We start from the raw sequence: 17,858 nt of genomic DNA, 5'->3' as shown, positions 1-17,858 counted from the left end.
ATTTTACTTTTTAATCTGAATGTAAATAATTTGAAAAAACCATTAGCGAACTGTCTGGCGGAATGGTGCAGAAGTACTCTGACCTATATACTGTCAGCCGTCTAGTCTGGGTTTGATTCCTGACGAGACTATAAATTGTCCTATTGGTGCTTCACCGGCTGGGTGTTTTGTATCTGCAAGCACACCGTCCTTCAGATGTCTGCTCAAATGGGTTGGCAGATCTTAAAGATTTTTCGCAATGAGTAGGCGAGTTATCACCAGCACCCTGGAAAAATCACAAATTTCTGCCCAAATCACATTCAGGCCCAGCTGGATATGTTTGGATGGTTTTTGTGTAGTTTCCGCCCCTTTTGAGTTTGTTTGTGCCGCCATGATGGCTCTTTGGTTCTTCTCTGTGTCATGTTGTTGGTATCTCCATGTGTGATGTCTTTCTTATCACTGAATGCTCTTTCATTGGTGTGATTCTTGTCTGTTTTCTCTTGAACCATTTTCTGATGGATCTTTTAATGGGGGCACGGTTTACGTTAAACAGGGGAGCTTATTATTGCAGGTGTTTTCTGATGTCTCAGGCTTGATGAGCCAAATGACCTTTCTGGTGACTGGTGGTTTTTTTTCTTCCTGTTTTGATTGTTTTAATGCATCCAAAGACGTTGTGAGCTAAAGTGTACCCTGATTGTTTTGCAGCTGTCTGCAGGCCATGTAACAACACAGAATTGCTGCTGGCAGTGTGCACCAGTGATGTGGGTAAGTCGGGAAAAGCTGGGAATCTATCTCTGATCGTCACAACCCACCTTCTCATAACTTCAACTGTCATGGAAGATGCAACAAACACTACGATGTCATAGGTGGTAATGACATCGGTAGCTAATGCATGTTCATTAGGGTGACACTAAAAACCGAATGTTTCATAATTTTAGGTCTTAGGGTCTGGTTTTGTTTGATCCCATGAGAAAACACTCTTGGTAAATTTTCAGTGATCAAATCATATTTAGAGGTTGCTCATGGCCTCTAAAGTTTCTCTACTGGCGTGGTCAACCCAACACATGCGGTCTAACTCACTCGGCCACCGTGCTCCCTAATAATAATAATTATTATTATAATAACAGTAATAACAATAGGGTACGTTTTTGTTTTTGTTTTTCATCTTAACCCATTAAAGCCCACTGGGAACAATAGCTGCCAGTGATTTATGTTCACGAGCAACGGTAACTATGGGCGGGGCTTCAAATGGGAGGCCCAAATGAAAAGGAAAAATATCAGAAATTAAAGGCATTTTTTATTTTAAACGATTCATATAAACATCCGTTGAATTATATCACACGCAAATCATCAACATCTAAAGAGTACATGGCGCCCATTTTGAAAAAAAGATTCAATTCTGCAAAACGGAAGCGGCCGCTACACATCTTTCTCAGTCGCACGTTTATGTGTGAAGAGTGCGCGTCGAATCTGTAACACGGAAGCGGCGGCTACACGTCTTTCTCAGTCACACGTTTATGTGTGAAGAGTGCTTGCCAAATCTGTAACACGGAAGCGGCCGCTACACCTGTTTCTCAGTCGCTTTGCACACGCTGCCGTGTTACTTCGGCGCCACACGTTTATATAGGAAGAGTTCGTCAGGAGTCGATCTACTCTCTCCTGGTACGTAGAATTTCAACAAAAGCCACATCACTGTTCATATCAGTAAATATTATTCCATCGTGTTTGGAAAAACTGGAAAATTGGAAAACTTGGAAAAATTGGAAAAACAATATACCCTATTTTACTCCAGGAGATCCCAGGATTACCCACCCAAAATATCGTAGCGATAAGTTCAGCCGTTTTTGCGGTACCTTCGAACGGACGGACAGACAGACGGACGGACGGACATTCGGTGAATTATAGTAAGATTATTTTTTAAGTTTATGAATTATTCATGGTCAGATTATATTTGTCTATGTTGCAGTTTGTTATGTAATATGTTTGGACATAATAATGTAATTATAATATTATTATAGAATTGTATGTAATTATACAATTTTGTATTGTATGCTCACCGCAACAAGCCGTATTGCGGTGAGCAACCCCTAAATATTATACGCTTTGCATAAATGTTACGTGTGTGATTTCTATAATAAATTGAACCACTTTGAATGGTAAGACCATAATTTTCATGTGTTTGAAATTTTACCCCTATTTTAGTGCCACCCTAAATTGTTCATTCATTCCACTGGTCATATCCGCATTACTGCAGCATGGCTGTGCCACCGATGTCTGTGTCCCTGCACATTTAGGTAGGAATGGGCAATTTGTTTCGGGATCTGGCAACAACTGACCAACTCTTATCAAAATACACCGTAGGATCTTTAACGTCCACTGGCAATCAATGCTGGCAGTCGGGTTCCCAGGTTTACATCCTTCTGAGGGATGTCGCACTCATTGATGCAACATTGCAACATCAATCGGTCTCACAGCTTACAAAGCAACAGTCTGACGGTTTATCCATAATTATTCAGTCAGGAATCGAACACAGACGAGTTTCGAACCCAGCTAAGAAGTGAGTATGCGTTCTCGACCACATCCTGGCTGATATTTAGTACTAGTTGTTGTGGTCTGGCAGTTTTGCTCAGAGGTAGCATTACTCACATTTGAGCCATATAGTGTGGGTTTAATTCTGAACTCGCATATAAACTGTTCTGCTGGTGCTTCGCCGACGTAAATGGCACCATTCTCAAGGTAGATGTTAAGCTGGGTGTCCCATGGATACACCATAGAGCTGGTGGATATTAATGATCCCACAGTGCATTTTGCAAGAGTAGTCGGTATCGTGGCCAAACTACAAATTCCTACCTAACCGAGGGCACTCTGTGACTGAGTGGCAACCTGTCCTGCATAGGTTCCAGGCCAGCAACCTGCATGACTTGCTGTGAGTGCCCCAATGTTCTGTGATGAGTGTGGGTGTAAGTTGACCTTGAGTAGTAATGATAGTCAGACAGCAGGACTATCCTTATCTCCTGCTGATAAAGCTGTACCACGTTGGTTCTGAACCGTAGAAGCATTCTTTTAATCATAAATGGGAACTTGCTTTGGCAGATAATGAGAAATATTTTACTACAAGTGAAGAAATAGGAATTTTATGATTACTAGAGACAGCCTCTCCCTACGGTGCAGAAGCGGCCAGGGGGAATCGTGCTATTATCGTTATTATTATTGTCAATTATTATGAATATTATTATTCTGCAACTATAATCGTTGTTGTTAGCTCATCTGCCATGCAGCAGGAGACAGGGGTTTGCAATCGTGCGCGTGTGTGTGTGTGTGTGTGTGTGTGTGGTTTACGTGTGTGTGTGTGTGTGTGTGGTTATGTGTGTGTGTGTGTGTGTGTGTGTGTGTGTGTGTGTGTGTGTGTGTGTGTGTGTGTGTGTGTGTGTGTGTGTGTGTGTGTGTGTGTGTGTCATGTGTGTGTATGTGTGTGTGTGTGGTTATGTGTGTGTGTGGTTGTGTGTGTGTGTGTGTGTGTGTGTGTGTGTGTGTGTGTGTGTGTGTGTGTGTGTGTGTGTGTTTATGTGTGTGTTTGTGTGTGTTTGTGTGTGTATGTGTGTGTGTGTGGTGCTGTGTCTGTTATTGGAAGTCTCTGTACAGACAACAACCTTTTTACCATTTCAGCTTTTGTTATCAAATTTTCAACAAACCTTTATTATGAGAACATTAATAAAATTTACGGTACATGAAAATATTTTTCAGCTGGGGTTTTCGTAAAGTTTAGTTTGAGTACAAAGTGGACGTGGATAAGCTTTGCATATTGAGATGCTTTCTAGTTACTTTTGTCATTGGAAGCGTCCTCGTTAAAATGCTACGATAAGGTGGAACGACACTCAAGCTGCTATATGTACACCTCAACATGGTGGTTTTTACAAGGTATAAAAAGGCAATAAATCATGGGAATTCCTCCCGAGTTTTTACAGTCGAGTCAAAAGCCAAATAGGCTAAGCGAGTGCGAAAATAACGTGAAGTCTTAATCTTACTAACCCTTAAAACTCTTACTTTAACTAGTAATACAACGAAGGCCTCTGAAGTGTCATTCGTAATACCTCTCCCCACCACCTTCATTCGGCGCTGCACGGTACACATTTACGGAGAGATTCTGCATCGGCTCCATCATCTTTCGGGGAGGGAGGGGGCACCAAGTAGCTAAGACCTTTTGCTTTATGACCCTTAGTCCCCCTGGCAAGTTTGGTTGAGATCGGATAAGTAGTGACCGAATGCATCGGCCACAGACGAACGGACTCCGAATTGCGTATTTTGGTACTAGTATCGCCATTACTCATAATATGAGTCGTTATTATGTTATGGTTCACATTGTATTGAGCTATAATCTGCAGTATATCTACACTAAATTGCGGAATGAATCATCGTGAGACGCAAAACTTATTTTTCATGTCACATTTTCTTTAGTCTCTCTTGCTTGTTCTCATATTATTTCCTTTTTCACTTCCAATTCTCTCCACTATGTGTGCTGATTCGGCTTATGTTCCTCTTGTTATATATGGGAACTGTCTTCCAGTTTATTCAAAACAAGTTCTAAAATTTTTCCTCATTCCTGCTTCATAAAATGAGGATTTTCCTTTTCCTGTAGTGCTTGTTTCACTTCTTGAATGAGCGTTCATCATTGCATCAAAATTGCATCACCTGCAAGTCATTGACTCAGGAGCGATGTGCATGACTCCCCTGTTGGGATTTGTGCTTCCGGTGTGGCAATCAATGCAGATGTGTCCATTTTAACAAGTTGAAGACAATGAATCAGTGACTGGGTTGTGTCTTGGGAATTTCACCCAGTTTGGCTTTTCGGTGTCTTCCTGATTTACATCAGGATACTTAGAGTCAAGGAGAGGCAATTTGGCCCAATATACCCATGTCATAAAAACATCAATCAATGGACTCAAATATCCTGTCACATTGTCACCATGAATTCAAACCTCAACTCAACAATCTACTACGACTTGCTTTAATGGCCCAATTTATTCCTACCTTGTTGAGAGTTCGGCCACAGAAAGGTTTTGGGCCCGTTCTTTAATGAACCAGATAGCCAGGCCTAGCGGGTTGACTGAAGGTACTCCAGGCAGGAATTTCTAATTTGTTCAGGGTGTCAGCAATAACTCACCTACTCTTCACAAAATATTTCCATGGGGATCTACAACGTCCACCATTGACCATTGCTGGCAGACTGGTCCACCGGCTCAACATCCTCTCGATGAACCGTACACGGATTGATGCGTCGGAGCAAAGCACCATGGTGACAGATTACAGACAGCCATGTCAGGATTCAAACCCAGGCTCGAGAGGTCAAAGTTCAGCGCAAATATCTCTGGGCTCTCCTGCCACCCCAAACAAAAATGCAATCATATCATCTCAAATGTTGAGAGTTAAATTGTCTTTTAATGTAATAATCACCACCCAAACCACATGTTTGCTGAATTGAAATACAACAACAACAGGCATTTTAAGGCCATTTTCCCTGCTACAGCGGGGGTTAGCCTTGCGGACGATCTTCTCCTTTTTGCCCTATTTTCTGCATCTCCCCTTGTTAACCCCCTTCCCCGCATTTCTTCTTCCACCATCTTTAGCCAAGTCTTTCTCGGTCTTTCCCGTCCTCTACTTCCTTCTACATTCATTTCCATCACTCTTCTCAACCAGTCACTTTCATCCTTCCTCAACACATGACCAAACCATCTCCACCTGTTCCTCTTCACAGCATCAATCACAGGCTCTATTCCCATCATCTTTCGCAATTCATCATTTGTCTTCCTCTCTCTCAACGACACTCCGCACATCCACCGAACCATTCGCATTTCCACCCTTTCCAGCCTTCGTTGCTGCTCTGCGTTCATTACCCATGTCTCGCTCCCATAATTGAAATGCTGCTCAGAAATCAAATATCTCACCTGACCTCACAATTGATTTCCGCCCTTCCATGAATCCTCATGAGGATGCTGCAGTGGTTGCAGACGAAAAATAGACCATATGCGGCATCACGGTGAATTACTCTCTCAACCCATGCATGGAATTTGGCTTTGGTCCAAAGGCCCGGCCTATCTTTGCAAAAGATGCAATGGGCCCTTAGTCATCTGCAAAGCGACAGCAAGCAGATAAGATTGCCAGTGTATCATCCCATCTTTAGGGTGGCACGCTTTAAGGTGCAGTTCTTTCTCCCAGCCCAGCACCAGATGTAAGGATTAGTCAGATATAATCCATTGGGCATGGAATCCAGAACTTTGTGGCAAAAAAACATTTAAAAAAATTAGTTGGAAAGCTTGCAGGTGCAGAATTTTTGCAGATTATTGCGTCATAAATGTTGTCGAGCATATACTATAAAACCATATAGGGCTTTCATGATAGCTAAGCACACTCACACGCCTTTGAGATGTCTAGCCTGGGTTCGAATCTGGACACAGTTATGTCACGCTCGTGTTTTGCATGCGTGTTCGGTCCATCGGAACGATGTTAAGCCAGAGGACACGTATGCCAGCCGTTGGTGGCCGTGAAAGATCACATGGTGTCTTCACCCCGAACAAATTACAAATTCAAGCCAAAATCACCTTCAGGCAAACATCAGGCCTGGCCAGCCGGTTCGAGAAAGATTTGAGCCAAAAACAATCCCCTCAAGACCCCACAGGAAGATGTATTAGTCGGAAGCTTTGGTAACATAAAACCTGAAAACAAAATTCTAAGTCTCAGAAAATCCTTTGCCTTCAATTACCTTTTTTTTCCTACAACTGTGACTTAACCCCTCTTACGCTCATTAATCCAGTCGTTCTGACCCTTCATTGAAAAATTCTCTTTTCATTGCTGCACGTGTAACAAATGCCTGACCTGCATGTCATGTCTCCCCCAGCCCCCCAGCATGAAAGAAAAAGTCTGCTTAGAAGGTCACGGCCACATTAAACGTTAGCTAATAACATCTGCTTGGGATTACCACACCTACTGCATTGGAATGGCCTTAACACGCATCTCGTACCGCATGTTGACTCCGCTCAGTTGCACTTCAATGGCGAGCTTCTTCTTTACTCCAAACCGTTACTGAATGCGTTTTCCATTCAATCGCTGTGTTAAGAAGTCACGTTTGTGATTGACAATATAATGGTCTCATCCAGTCGGAGTCATTCATTAACTAAAACCTCAGCTGTCAGTGTAATTCGATTAGCATATAAATTAAATAAAAGAAGAAAAACTCTCATTGATAAAGCAACATCTGTGCTCCGGTGCAAGAAAGTGGATCTTTGTAACGTTTACTATTGTACCAGAACGACTGATGTGTAATGTATAGTGAGCCGTGCAATGAATGTGAAGCGGCGTTTAATGCCGAGAGTGTTTTTATTGCGAATTAATTTAAATAAATAAATAACCACCAATAAATAAATAAATAAATAAATAAATAAGTAAGATAAAATAAATAAATAAATAAGAATGGGTTTCTCTCAACGTTCACTTAGGTTGACAGGGTGGCCTAGATGTATGCACACTCACCTCTAAGCTGTCCAGCCTGGGTTCGAATCCCAACACAGCTATAAACTAGATGGTATTCATAGAATACTTACCCTGCGCAGTCAACTTGTTGAGAGCCAACTCTTCTGTTTTTGAACATTTTTTTTCTTTGATCCAATATGGCTGCCAGACCACGTGAGCGATGGCATCATAAATTTATATTCTCTAATATTATTGTTGCATAGATCACATTCAATACATTTCAAACTGATCAGACTAAGCGTTGTCCCTGTCGAATTATGACATCATAATTATGGCACCATTGATGTCATCGTTAACAGCACATATTCCCCTTATGGAGTTCTTTACAATGAGCCATGTTTAAATTTTTTCCATGCAGCGGTTTTGGAGATATAGAGGTGCAACTTTTTTCGATTTTTCCCAAGATGGCGTCTGTACCACGTGACCTATGACGTTATAATTATCATTAAAAAATTATACAGGCGGAGCCGCTCATATTCTGAAAACTTCGTGTCCATCGAACAGTTGCAGAGGAATTTTTGTTTTATTCATGCTGATCGGATCAAGCGTTGTACTTGTCGAATTATGACGTCATAATGAAGGAACTGATGACATCATCATCAACATATATATTTCCCCATGGGGAGTACTTGACAATGAGCCATGTTTCAATTTTTTCCATTGAGCGGTTTTGGAGATATAGAGGTGTAACCTTTTTCCAAAATGGCGTTTTCCACGTGACCTATGACGTCATTATGAATAAAAAAATTATAGAGGTGGAGGCGGTCCTATGGTAAAATTTTGTGTCAAGCGGACCAACGGTTGCCGAGAAAATGAATTTTATAAATGCAGACGCACGGCACACACACATACGGCGCACGGCACACGTACGCAAATGAATGCTTAACCCCGTTTTCGCTTCGCGAGCGCAGGGTAATTATCATTACAATTTGTGATGCCCCAGACATGGGTGATTTATCAATGTGTGTGCCATCCTTTGGATATGTGTAAAATGGGCGTCCTGTTCAATGCCAGCATTTGATGGTGGATGTTAAAGTCCCATAGTGGTCTTTGCGAAGAGGAGGAAAGCTATCACCGGCACTCAGCAGAATGCAATGCATCAGCAGCAGTACGACCGCACCTTCAGACAATGATGCTACCCCGCAGCCTTGTGCTGCATAAAAACGAAGAACGTTTACTTCATTTTTGCAAAGGGCTGAATGACAGGATAGCTTCCAGGTGTGTGCACTCACCTTTGGCTCTCTTTCCTGGATTCTAATCTCAACCGAGCTATGAACATTCGTCTTGGAGTTATCGCGAGCAGGGTGAGGCATCAATGCTTTGACGTTTGAGCTGGCCGCCCCACATAACAAAGCACACATGGCCTATATCTCGTATATACAAACACATTTGGTCTGGGCATTGGTACAGGTTAAATATCCTACATTGTCTTTATCAAAGTGTTGGTGAGTTACCGCTGTCGTCCTGAACAAATTACTGCCTCCTTCAGTGGGAGCTCCGGCCTGGTCAGCTGGTATGTGAAAGACTTGGGCCAGAATCGTTTCTCAGCTGACCCCACAAGAAGGTGGAAATAACTGTGGTCATTAAATAAATAGTAGTAAACTATTATTCCTGCAGATAGTTTGTACGTTTATACATTGCAATAATCAACTAGCCCGGCACTCTGTGGAGCACATGCCTCCACCAGGCTGAACAGTTTATGTTTTGTATCCACTCATAGGCCGGATCTGCATTCGGACCTGAACCAAAATCTAATCGGCTTGTTCTTGTCACCGAACCAACTCATCCACCAAGTTTAGTCATAAATCGTCCATTACTTTTTGAAATATCATGTTATATATCACTTTTCGCCCAATCTCTCTCATTGGTGAAGAATCACTTAAAAATTAAATAATTCTCGTATCCGAATCCATATTCAGATCTTCACCAAAATCGAATCGATTCATCCTTGTCACACACCCAACCTGTCCACCAAGTGTCGTCCAATTCCGTCCACAACATTGAGATATCCTGCTATGTATCGTTTTTGTCTCTGTCTCCCAATGGTGAAGAATCACTTAAAAGATTCTAGTAGCCGAATCCGAATCCGGATCTTCATCAAAATCGAAACATTTCGTCCTTGTCACATACGCTAACACGCTGCCAAATTCGTCAAATCAGTCCACAACTTTTTGAGATATCTTGTTCACAAACAAACAAACAATAAATATGTCATGCATAGCACGACACTTGTGAAATCCCTAAAATAGGTTGTTGGCCTATGATGACCTCTTGGCTTATGTTGACTTTTTGGCCTATGTTGACATAAAAAATACTAGGTGGGTGAATTCAATGACCTGGTATGCAAATCCTCTTAAAATTTCAAGTCAATCAGATGAAAATTGAGGATTTTAGAAATTCGGCCTATGTTGACCTTTTGGCCAATGTTAACCTCAAAAATAGTTGGTGGTTGAATTCTGTGACCATATATGCAAATCCTCTTAAAATTTCAAGTCAATCAGATGAAAATTGAGGATTTTAGAAATTCGGCCTATGTTGACCTTTTGGCCAATGTTAACCTCAAAAATAGTTGGTGGTTGAATTCTGTGACCATATATGCAAATCCTCTTAAAATTTCAAGTCAATCAGATGAAAATTGAGGATTTTAGAAATTCGGCCTATGTTGACCTTTTGGCCAATGTTAACCTCAAAAATAGTTGGTGGTTGAATTCTGTGACCATATATGCAAATCCTCTTAAAATTTCAAGTCAATCAGATGAAAATTGGGGATTTTAGAAATCTGGCCTATGTTGACCTTTTGGCCTATGTTGACCTCAAAAATAGTTGGTGGTTGAATTCTGTGGCCATATATGCAAATCCTCTTAAAATTTCAAGTCAATCAGATGAAAATTGGGGATTTTAGAAATCTGGCCTATGTTGACCTTTTGGCCTATGTTGACCTCAAAAATAGTTGGTTGAATTATGTGGCCATATATGCAAATCCTCTTAAAATTTGAAGTCAATCGGATGAAAATTGAGGATTTTAGAAACTTGACAATGTTGGTGCCTTTTGGCCTATATTGACCTCAAAAATAGTTGGTGGTTGAATTCTGTGACCATATATGCAAATCCTCTTAAAATTTCAAGTCAATCAGATTAAAATTGGGGATTTTTGAAATCTGGCCTATGTTGACCTTTTGGCCTATGTTGACCTAAAAAATAGTTGGTTGAATTATGTGACCATATATGCAAATCCTCTTAAAATTTGAAGTCAATCGGATGAAAATTGAGGATTTTAGAAACTTGACAATGTTGGTGCCTTTTGGCCTATATTGACCTATTGACCATTTTACCCCAAAAACAATACGATTCTTGCTTATGACCAACTCCACCATATGGTGAAGTTTCGTGAAGATCGGTTGGAAATTGTGACTTGTAGGTGACATACATACATACAGACAGAAGGCAGACAGACAAATAGACAGACAGACAGACAGACAGACAGACAGACAGGGGTGAAAACATCACCTCCATCCACCTTTGGTGGCGGAGGTAATTACAGCTTGTGATGTTTGTCATACTCGAACCATCGTATTCCTTTAGTTTACGCGGAGCTTCACAGAATGGTTTAGAAAGTTGTTCTTATTGGGATTTTTAAAGGAATCTTCCTGAAGGAGCGAAACTTTCCACAACTCCAATCCTCGTAGCAGTCATAGTGTGTGCTCAGTAAGGAAAAAATGCAGAGGTGGAATTCACGTTTAAAACCACAGTGTTCGTCATCGTAATGGGTACAAATCCAGCAATGCTGACAAGGGATGGAAAGAAGTCTTTAAGATGCTAACACAAGCGCCCCTTTTGTTGCTTAATATATATATATATATATATATATACATACACATACATACAGTATATGTATATAAATAATGTACACACACATATATATATATATAAGTATATATATATATATATATATATATATATATATATATATATATATATATATATATACATATATATATATATATATATATATATATATATATATATATATATACATCCACGAGACAGGCCATGTGTGCTTTGTCATGTTGGGCGGCCAGCTCAAACCTCAAAGCTCATGGTCGAATTCCTCCCCTCCCCCTTCCCCCTCCCCCTCCCCCTCCCCCCTTCCCCTCCCCCTTCCCCCTTCCCCCATCCCTTCTTGACTTCAGGCCGTGTTTGGGTTATGGCACACTTCAGTAAACCGCCGAGAGTATCATTCACAATTCAGTCCACAGAGCTCTGATTGTTTCATTGTGACTATTCAAGATTCTTTCATGCAATGGAAGTTTACATCTTCTTTATAAATCAACATTATTTTATTGCATACATTATTTTATTGCATACATTATTTTATTGCATACATTATTTTATTGCATACATTATTTTGCATGTCCAGCTGCATGGAACGAATCTCGCAATTAATTTTAACAATAATGGGAATTCTAATAATTGTTGGAGTGCAATGCTGGCCATTTATTTATTATTTATCCCTTAATGGTGGAATTTTGAACTCCTGTTGCACCCTCTCCCATATGCTTCATGCTTGCCCTTCACTTCCTTAACTGTTAGCTTCTTCCAACCTTAATTTAAGTTCCTTTACAACCACCGACCTGGGTGGAGTTCGAACCACCGACCTCCCCGACTCACAGCAGACACTCAAAGCATTACCCCGCCGAGTCTGGTTCTTCCCTTCTCTCTCCTATCCTCTTCCCTTTTATTTTTTTATGCCTCCGTCCCCGAAGGTGACCGGAGGCATTTTGTTGTCGGGTTGTCCATCCATCCGTCCGTCCGTCTGTCCATATGGGCAAAACCTCATTTTTCTGAGCAACCACATGTCCAATTGAGATGAAACTTTCAGGGTAGGAGTGACACCCATGCAGAATGTTATTTTATGACAATTGTGACATTATAGGTCACGTGGTATGGCAACCATCTTGGATTAAAAGCAAAGAATTAAAAAAATATTTCTTGGAAACCACTGAATGGAAAAATTTGAAACTTGGCATTTTTTTTTTTCTTTGGGATACAAGATCGAGGCTCGTGAAAGAGCTAACATTAATCATACAAAAAGTCAAACCGACACATTAAACACAAAATAAGGGGAGCGGTAGACAAGATGGGGAGAAAGGGGGAAGGACACAAACACAACATTTGAGAGAAGGGACATCGAGAGAACTGTGGGAGGGACAGGGCTTGGGGTGAGGTGGGAGAGGTATATGGACATTGCAAGGACTTCCAGGAAAGAAGTTGGAATTTCAAAAAAGTGGATCTGGGGTGAATTAGCGGGGGAAGAAAAGATCAAGGTTTTGGATGGGGGAAGATAAGAGATGGTGGTGAACAGCTGTTTTAAAGACCTGGAGGGAGGAGTGGGATTGAAGGGAGTGTGGGAGTTTGTTCCAGAGGCGGGAGAAAAGCGGAATGAAAGAGTGAAGGTGAGCAGAGAGCCGAGATTTTGGCAGTTTAACCATAAGAGGGTTGCAGGCGGATCTTGCGCGACCTGTAGGAATATTTGGGGGACAGAGCACAGAGAGAGCTGGGGGAGCAAGGCCGGAGAGGAGTCGGTAGAAGACAGAAAGACCACCAACCTGCCTGCGGTGAGTGAGTGAAAGGCCCTCGGAGTTAGGAAAGGCCCTCGGAGTATATTGTCAAGTACTCCCAATGGGGAGCAAAGCCATGATAATGATGACATCAGAGGTGAAGTGGTCTACCAGCCGAAAATGTTTTCATCGAATTCCTTATCCTAAAAATCTGAAATTGCATGCACATGATTTATGACCCATTTGTATTGAAATATTAAATTTATGACATCATAGGTCACATGGTTTGGGAGCCATATTGGATATAACCTAAAAACTTAAAAAACATCTTCTCCCAAATCACCAAATCGATTGACTCAAAACTTTACGTGTGTCATTGACTAGGCATGGCGATTAGAAGATGATCACGAAAACATCATTGGTCACATGGTGTGGCAGCCATATTGGATTGAAGGAAAATATTAAATAATTATATCTCTGAAACCACTCACCCTATCGATGCGAAATTTTACAAATATCATCTAAGAACATTGTTGCATATAGTTTGAAAATGATGATGTTGTTGGTCATGTGGTTTGGCAGCCATCTTGTATAGAAAAACGAACCTTATCCGATCAACACTAAACTTTACAAACGTGTTCCCCTACCCATACATATGCAGAGTGTACATTTTATGGTCATATGTCACGTGGTATGGCAGCCATTTTAGCTTGAAAGCCGATATTTAAAAAAATCCCTTCTCTGAAACCGCTTCACCGATCGATGTGAAACCGCATTGGTAACCGCTTCATCGATGTGAAACCTGTCATGGCTGGTGAAAATGTGATACTTGAAAACAGCTGAAGGGATTTAAATCAAACTTGTTTATTTTCAGGACAGTTAACGATGGCATCTACCCGTTGTGGGACTATGCGGAGGCATATTAGCGACACAGTCACATTGCTTGAGTTACTCAAGTTATTACTTTCTCATTTTAGTCCGCCTCCTGCCTCCCTCCAGGCTCCAGAGTGCCTACATCATAAATAGGCAACTTCTATAGTAAATCTTCTTTAGTGCGTAAGTGACTATTTTTGAAAGGGACCAGTAATTTGCCCAAAACAATCAGGCAGGCATTGAACTTTTTGAGCAGAAATTATTTTGAAGCAAGGAGCGCAATATGGCTTTCGTGGATAATATCCGGGAAAAAGAGTGGATTTGATTTTTTTTCCCCCCCATTGGAGACTCGCTATCCGTGAAACTGCTGTCATGGCTATAAAGCAGGCCAGGTCCTGTTGAAGCAAAATAGTCAACCGTATGCTTCGCTCCCGTTTAGTGTAACCTTCTTGATGTGTTTGCCCCTGCTGACAGTATTTTAAGCTTGATCCCGCGATTTTGCTGGAATCAAACCCAGGAGCCGACAGTTCCGAGGTGAGCGGCGTCTGAAATAAAGCTGTTTATTTCATTTCCCTTCTAATCCAATGCATTGTTTGATCATCGTCCATAAAGCAGGGACAATTGCGGACTTTAATCAGAAAAAGAAAAACTTGGCAGACATAGAAAGCAGGGACAACAAAGAAGCACTTTCCATTCTCCGACGCTTCCCGTCCACGCCCACAGTCTTCCCGGCTGCTTTTAAAGCATCACCATTACAGAGGTGCTCATTGTGTCACTTCACTCCCTGCGCCTGGGATGAGCTTGCTGAACAAACGCTGACGGTCGTCCGTGAATAGTCGGATTGACAGCGCCAACTCCCGACCCAACAATGAGGACTCTTCGTTGTCTTTCGGCCAACGGCAGGCCCCGCTGGCGGTGGCAGGCATGGCTGCCCTCTTGGGTCTTGTGAATGACAAATTGCGTGAGAAGGAGGGTCTCTGCAGGGTGTTTATCAAAACTAGACTTGAACCTGCATTCCTTCGGCCATTTGATATACCTAGATGCATTATGCTTATAAATCAAGGTCTGTAATTTTTTCGACCTAATGCATTCCTGTTTACTCAAGTAATTCGAGAATAAGCACCGGACACCTTTTTAACATTGATATAAGACCCATGGTAGGTGCTGGTATTTATATCGCGTGCGTAACAACGATACTACTTCGGAGGTGTGAGTGTACTTGTAAATGGATTTCAAGTGGGTTTCAAGTTTCAATTGGACATTTGTTTATACACTAAGCCCGCATCTACATTATAAAAAGGACACCTGCAACCTGCATTAATTTTAAAGGTGTGCACCTACATTACTGCTTCAATACTTGGCTATGTCCTTCCTACTGCTTCAATACTTGACTATTATAAAAAGGACACCTGCATTACTTTAAATATTGAACACTGCTCTGAATTTGTCCCGATCGAGCATGCGCACAAATGAGTGAGATCTTTTTAAGCAGTGAAGCTACTTCAATACTTGGCTATGTCCTTCCATCCATCAAAAATGACGAAGAAGAACCTTTCTACCCCTTTTGCACCGAGCATGAGTCTTAGATCAATCTTGAAAAGGTGTCCGGTGTGTATTCTCCAATTACTTGAGTAAACAGGGAATGTATAAGGTAGAATAACATACAATGACCTTGATTTATAAGCGTGTTGCATCTAGGTATATCAAATGGCCAAAAGAATGCAGGTTCAACCTTTCTTTCTTCAACCTTTTTAATTCGAAAGAGTTCTAAAGGGTTTTGCTTGTTTTAAGCTTTGCCTATTTTAAATTGAAAATGCCAAACTGAACCACTTCCTTCAGACATGGGTGCGAAGTTGAAGCGGTGAATCCACCTCAATATATGGCTCTGTCCTGCCGTCCCTCCGTCCGTTAAAATTAAGAAGAAGAACCTTTCTAACCCACCATGTTCAACTCTAATGGGTTCTAAAGTGTAATTCTAGAGGGTTCTAATGGGTGATTCTAAAGGGTACTAAGTTGTCAGCATCCGGAAGTCCTGTGACTTGCATGGATTGCACACATACTGCCAAACTGCACCGCTTCCTCTGGACACGGATGCGATTTTTTTTACTCTGCATGTCCGACAGTCAAACAAAATTGAAAAATATTCCAAAGAGGAAACTTACTGTTTTTAAGGACATCATAAAGGACACAAACAACAGGCACGAATAACTAATGTAACATATTAAATAAGGTGGTGTAAAAGATGCCGCATCAACGGCGGTAAACCTTAGAATTTTTTAAATTTTTTGTACAACCTTTAAAAATCTTTATTTTATTTCAATTTAATTATATATTGAACACTGCAGAACACAAATTGCCTTTTTGAGACTTTCAAAACCCTTCTGTTTAGCAATACTTAGACAAAATATTACAGCATTTTTCATCATTGCAACCAATCCATTTTCTGTTGCCAGACCCCACCCATGTCCTTGTTTCACCAAGTTTGTGTGGTGTAAGGTGTTCTACAAACACTCTAGTTTTCGATGTGTTCGGAGCCAGTGCAGAATATTGTTGGTAATAATGGATTTTATCCACCAGTGGTTAATAAGCATGTTTTCGACCATTGGGAATGTGCTACGGATGGTTTTTCAACGATCCGCGCTTTATCAGAGCAAAATACCCGATGAAGGGCTAATGCTCGAAACATCAGCCAAAGTTGGTTGTCATTGAAAGTTATTAATGTGCATACATTACCCTGCCTCTGACTCTACAAAGAGACCAGGTGAATTTTGAGGAGCGTACACCATGAGTAGACAATGGACAAAACATAATATACGTAAGGATTTCACGCTGAATCCTAGCATCATGAGTCATGGACTAGATGAGAAGGTTACACCCTAGTTTCTTCTTCTTCTTCTTCTTCTTCTTTCATATCCAGCACAATGCTGCCGGGTACCATCATTGCTGAGGGCACGGCTGTGCCACTGACGCAATTCCCTCCATAGGTTAGGGCAGGAATTTGTAATTTGTTCAGGGCGCCGGTGATGACTCGACAACTCTTCATGAAGGACACCGTGGGGTCGTTAACATGCACCAACGAATTACAGCAGACAAGACGCCAAATTTAATGTCCATCCGAGGGACGGCACACACATTGATGAATCACAATGACAGGTTATAGCTGCTTTAGGATTCGAACCCAGGCTAAACAGCTTAGAAGGCAAGTGCAGGTACCTCTAGGTCTAGGGCCTAGGCCATCCTGCCAGCCTACATTTGTCACCGATACTGCCTAAGTAATCTTTAAAAGCATTTTCAATGTACTCTCAAATAATCCTGAGAGCATTGTGCTTCGGTTGTTTTGGATGGAGAGCATTGTTAAGGTGTTGGTGGGTGGGAGGTCGTACAAAATTAGATATCCTGGGGAGGCGCCAGGTTCTTTCAGGCAAAAAAACAACAAAAAAAATCCAGGGAAAATGTGTCCCTTTTGTGAAGGAGTCAATAACCAAAACAAATGTTTCATTTGACACCTTTCCATCAACCATTACAATTTAGTTGAAGAAATACCAATTTGGATTTGTTGTTGCAATGCAGGGAATCTGGAACTCGGTGTGTGTGTGTGTGTGTGTGTGTGTGTGTGTGTGTGTGTGTGTGTGTGTGTGTGTGTGTGTGTGTGTGTGTGTGTGTGTAACGACTTATAGATTCAGGTGTTCCTTAGCGTGCCACACCTTTCAGCTCAATTGTCACGACATAATTGGACAGCAGTGGGGGATCAAAGTTTTGAATGACACAATGCGCAAATGATTGATCATTGAGGAATTACTCAAATGAAATAAATATCCATCCCACCAAATGTCATAATTTACCCTTTAGTTAATTGAGTAAATAACCATATAAATGTGGTCACAATAAGTAGAAAGTCTGGTGGAGCATTTGTTAACATCCATA

General features: G+C 41.3%; 1 protein-coding gene across 1 annotated transcript in view; it reads left to right on the top strand.

The window, feature by feature from the left end:
• LOC137422995 (meteorin-like protein) overlaps positions 1 to 17,858 on the top strand; it is a 46,338-nt gene that overhangs the window by 21,063 nt on the left and 7,417 nt on the right. Inside the window, 1 exon segment of the mRNA XM_078773640.1 lies at positions 685 to 744. Coding sequence (XP_078629766.1) covers positions 685 to 744 — 60 coding nt within the window.

Source organism: Myxine glutinosa, chromosome 3 (assembly GCF_964187855.1).
Source record: "Myxine glutinosa chromosome 3, kmMyxGlut1.1, whole genome shotgun sequence".
NCBI classification, from domain to species: domain Eukaryota; kingdom Metazoa; phylum Chordata; class Myxini; order Myxiniformes; family Myxinidae; genus Myxine; species Myxine glutinosa.
Note: the sequence above shows the minus strand (reverse complement) of the source record. Positions and strands in the feature narration are given on the sequence as shown.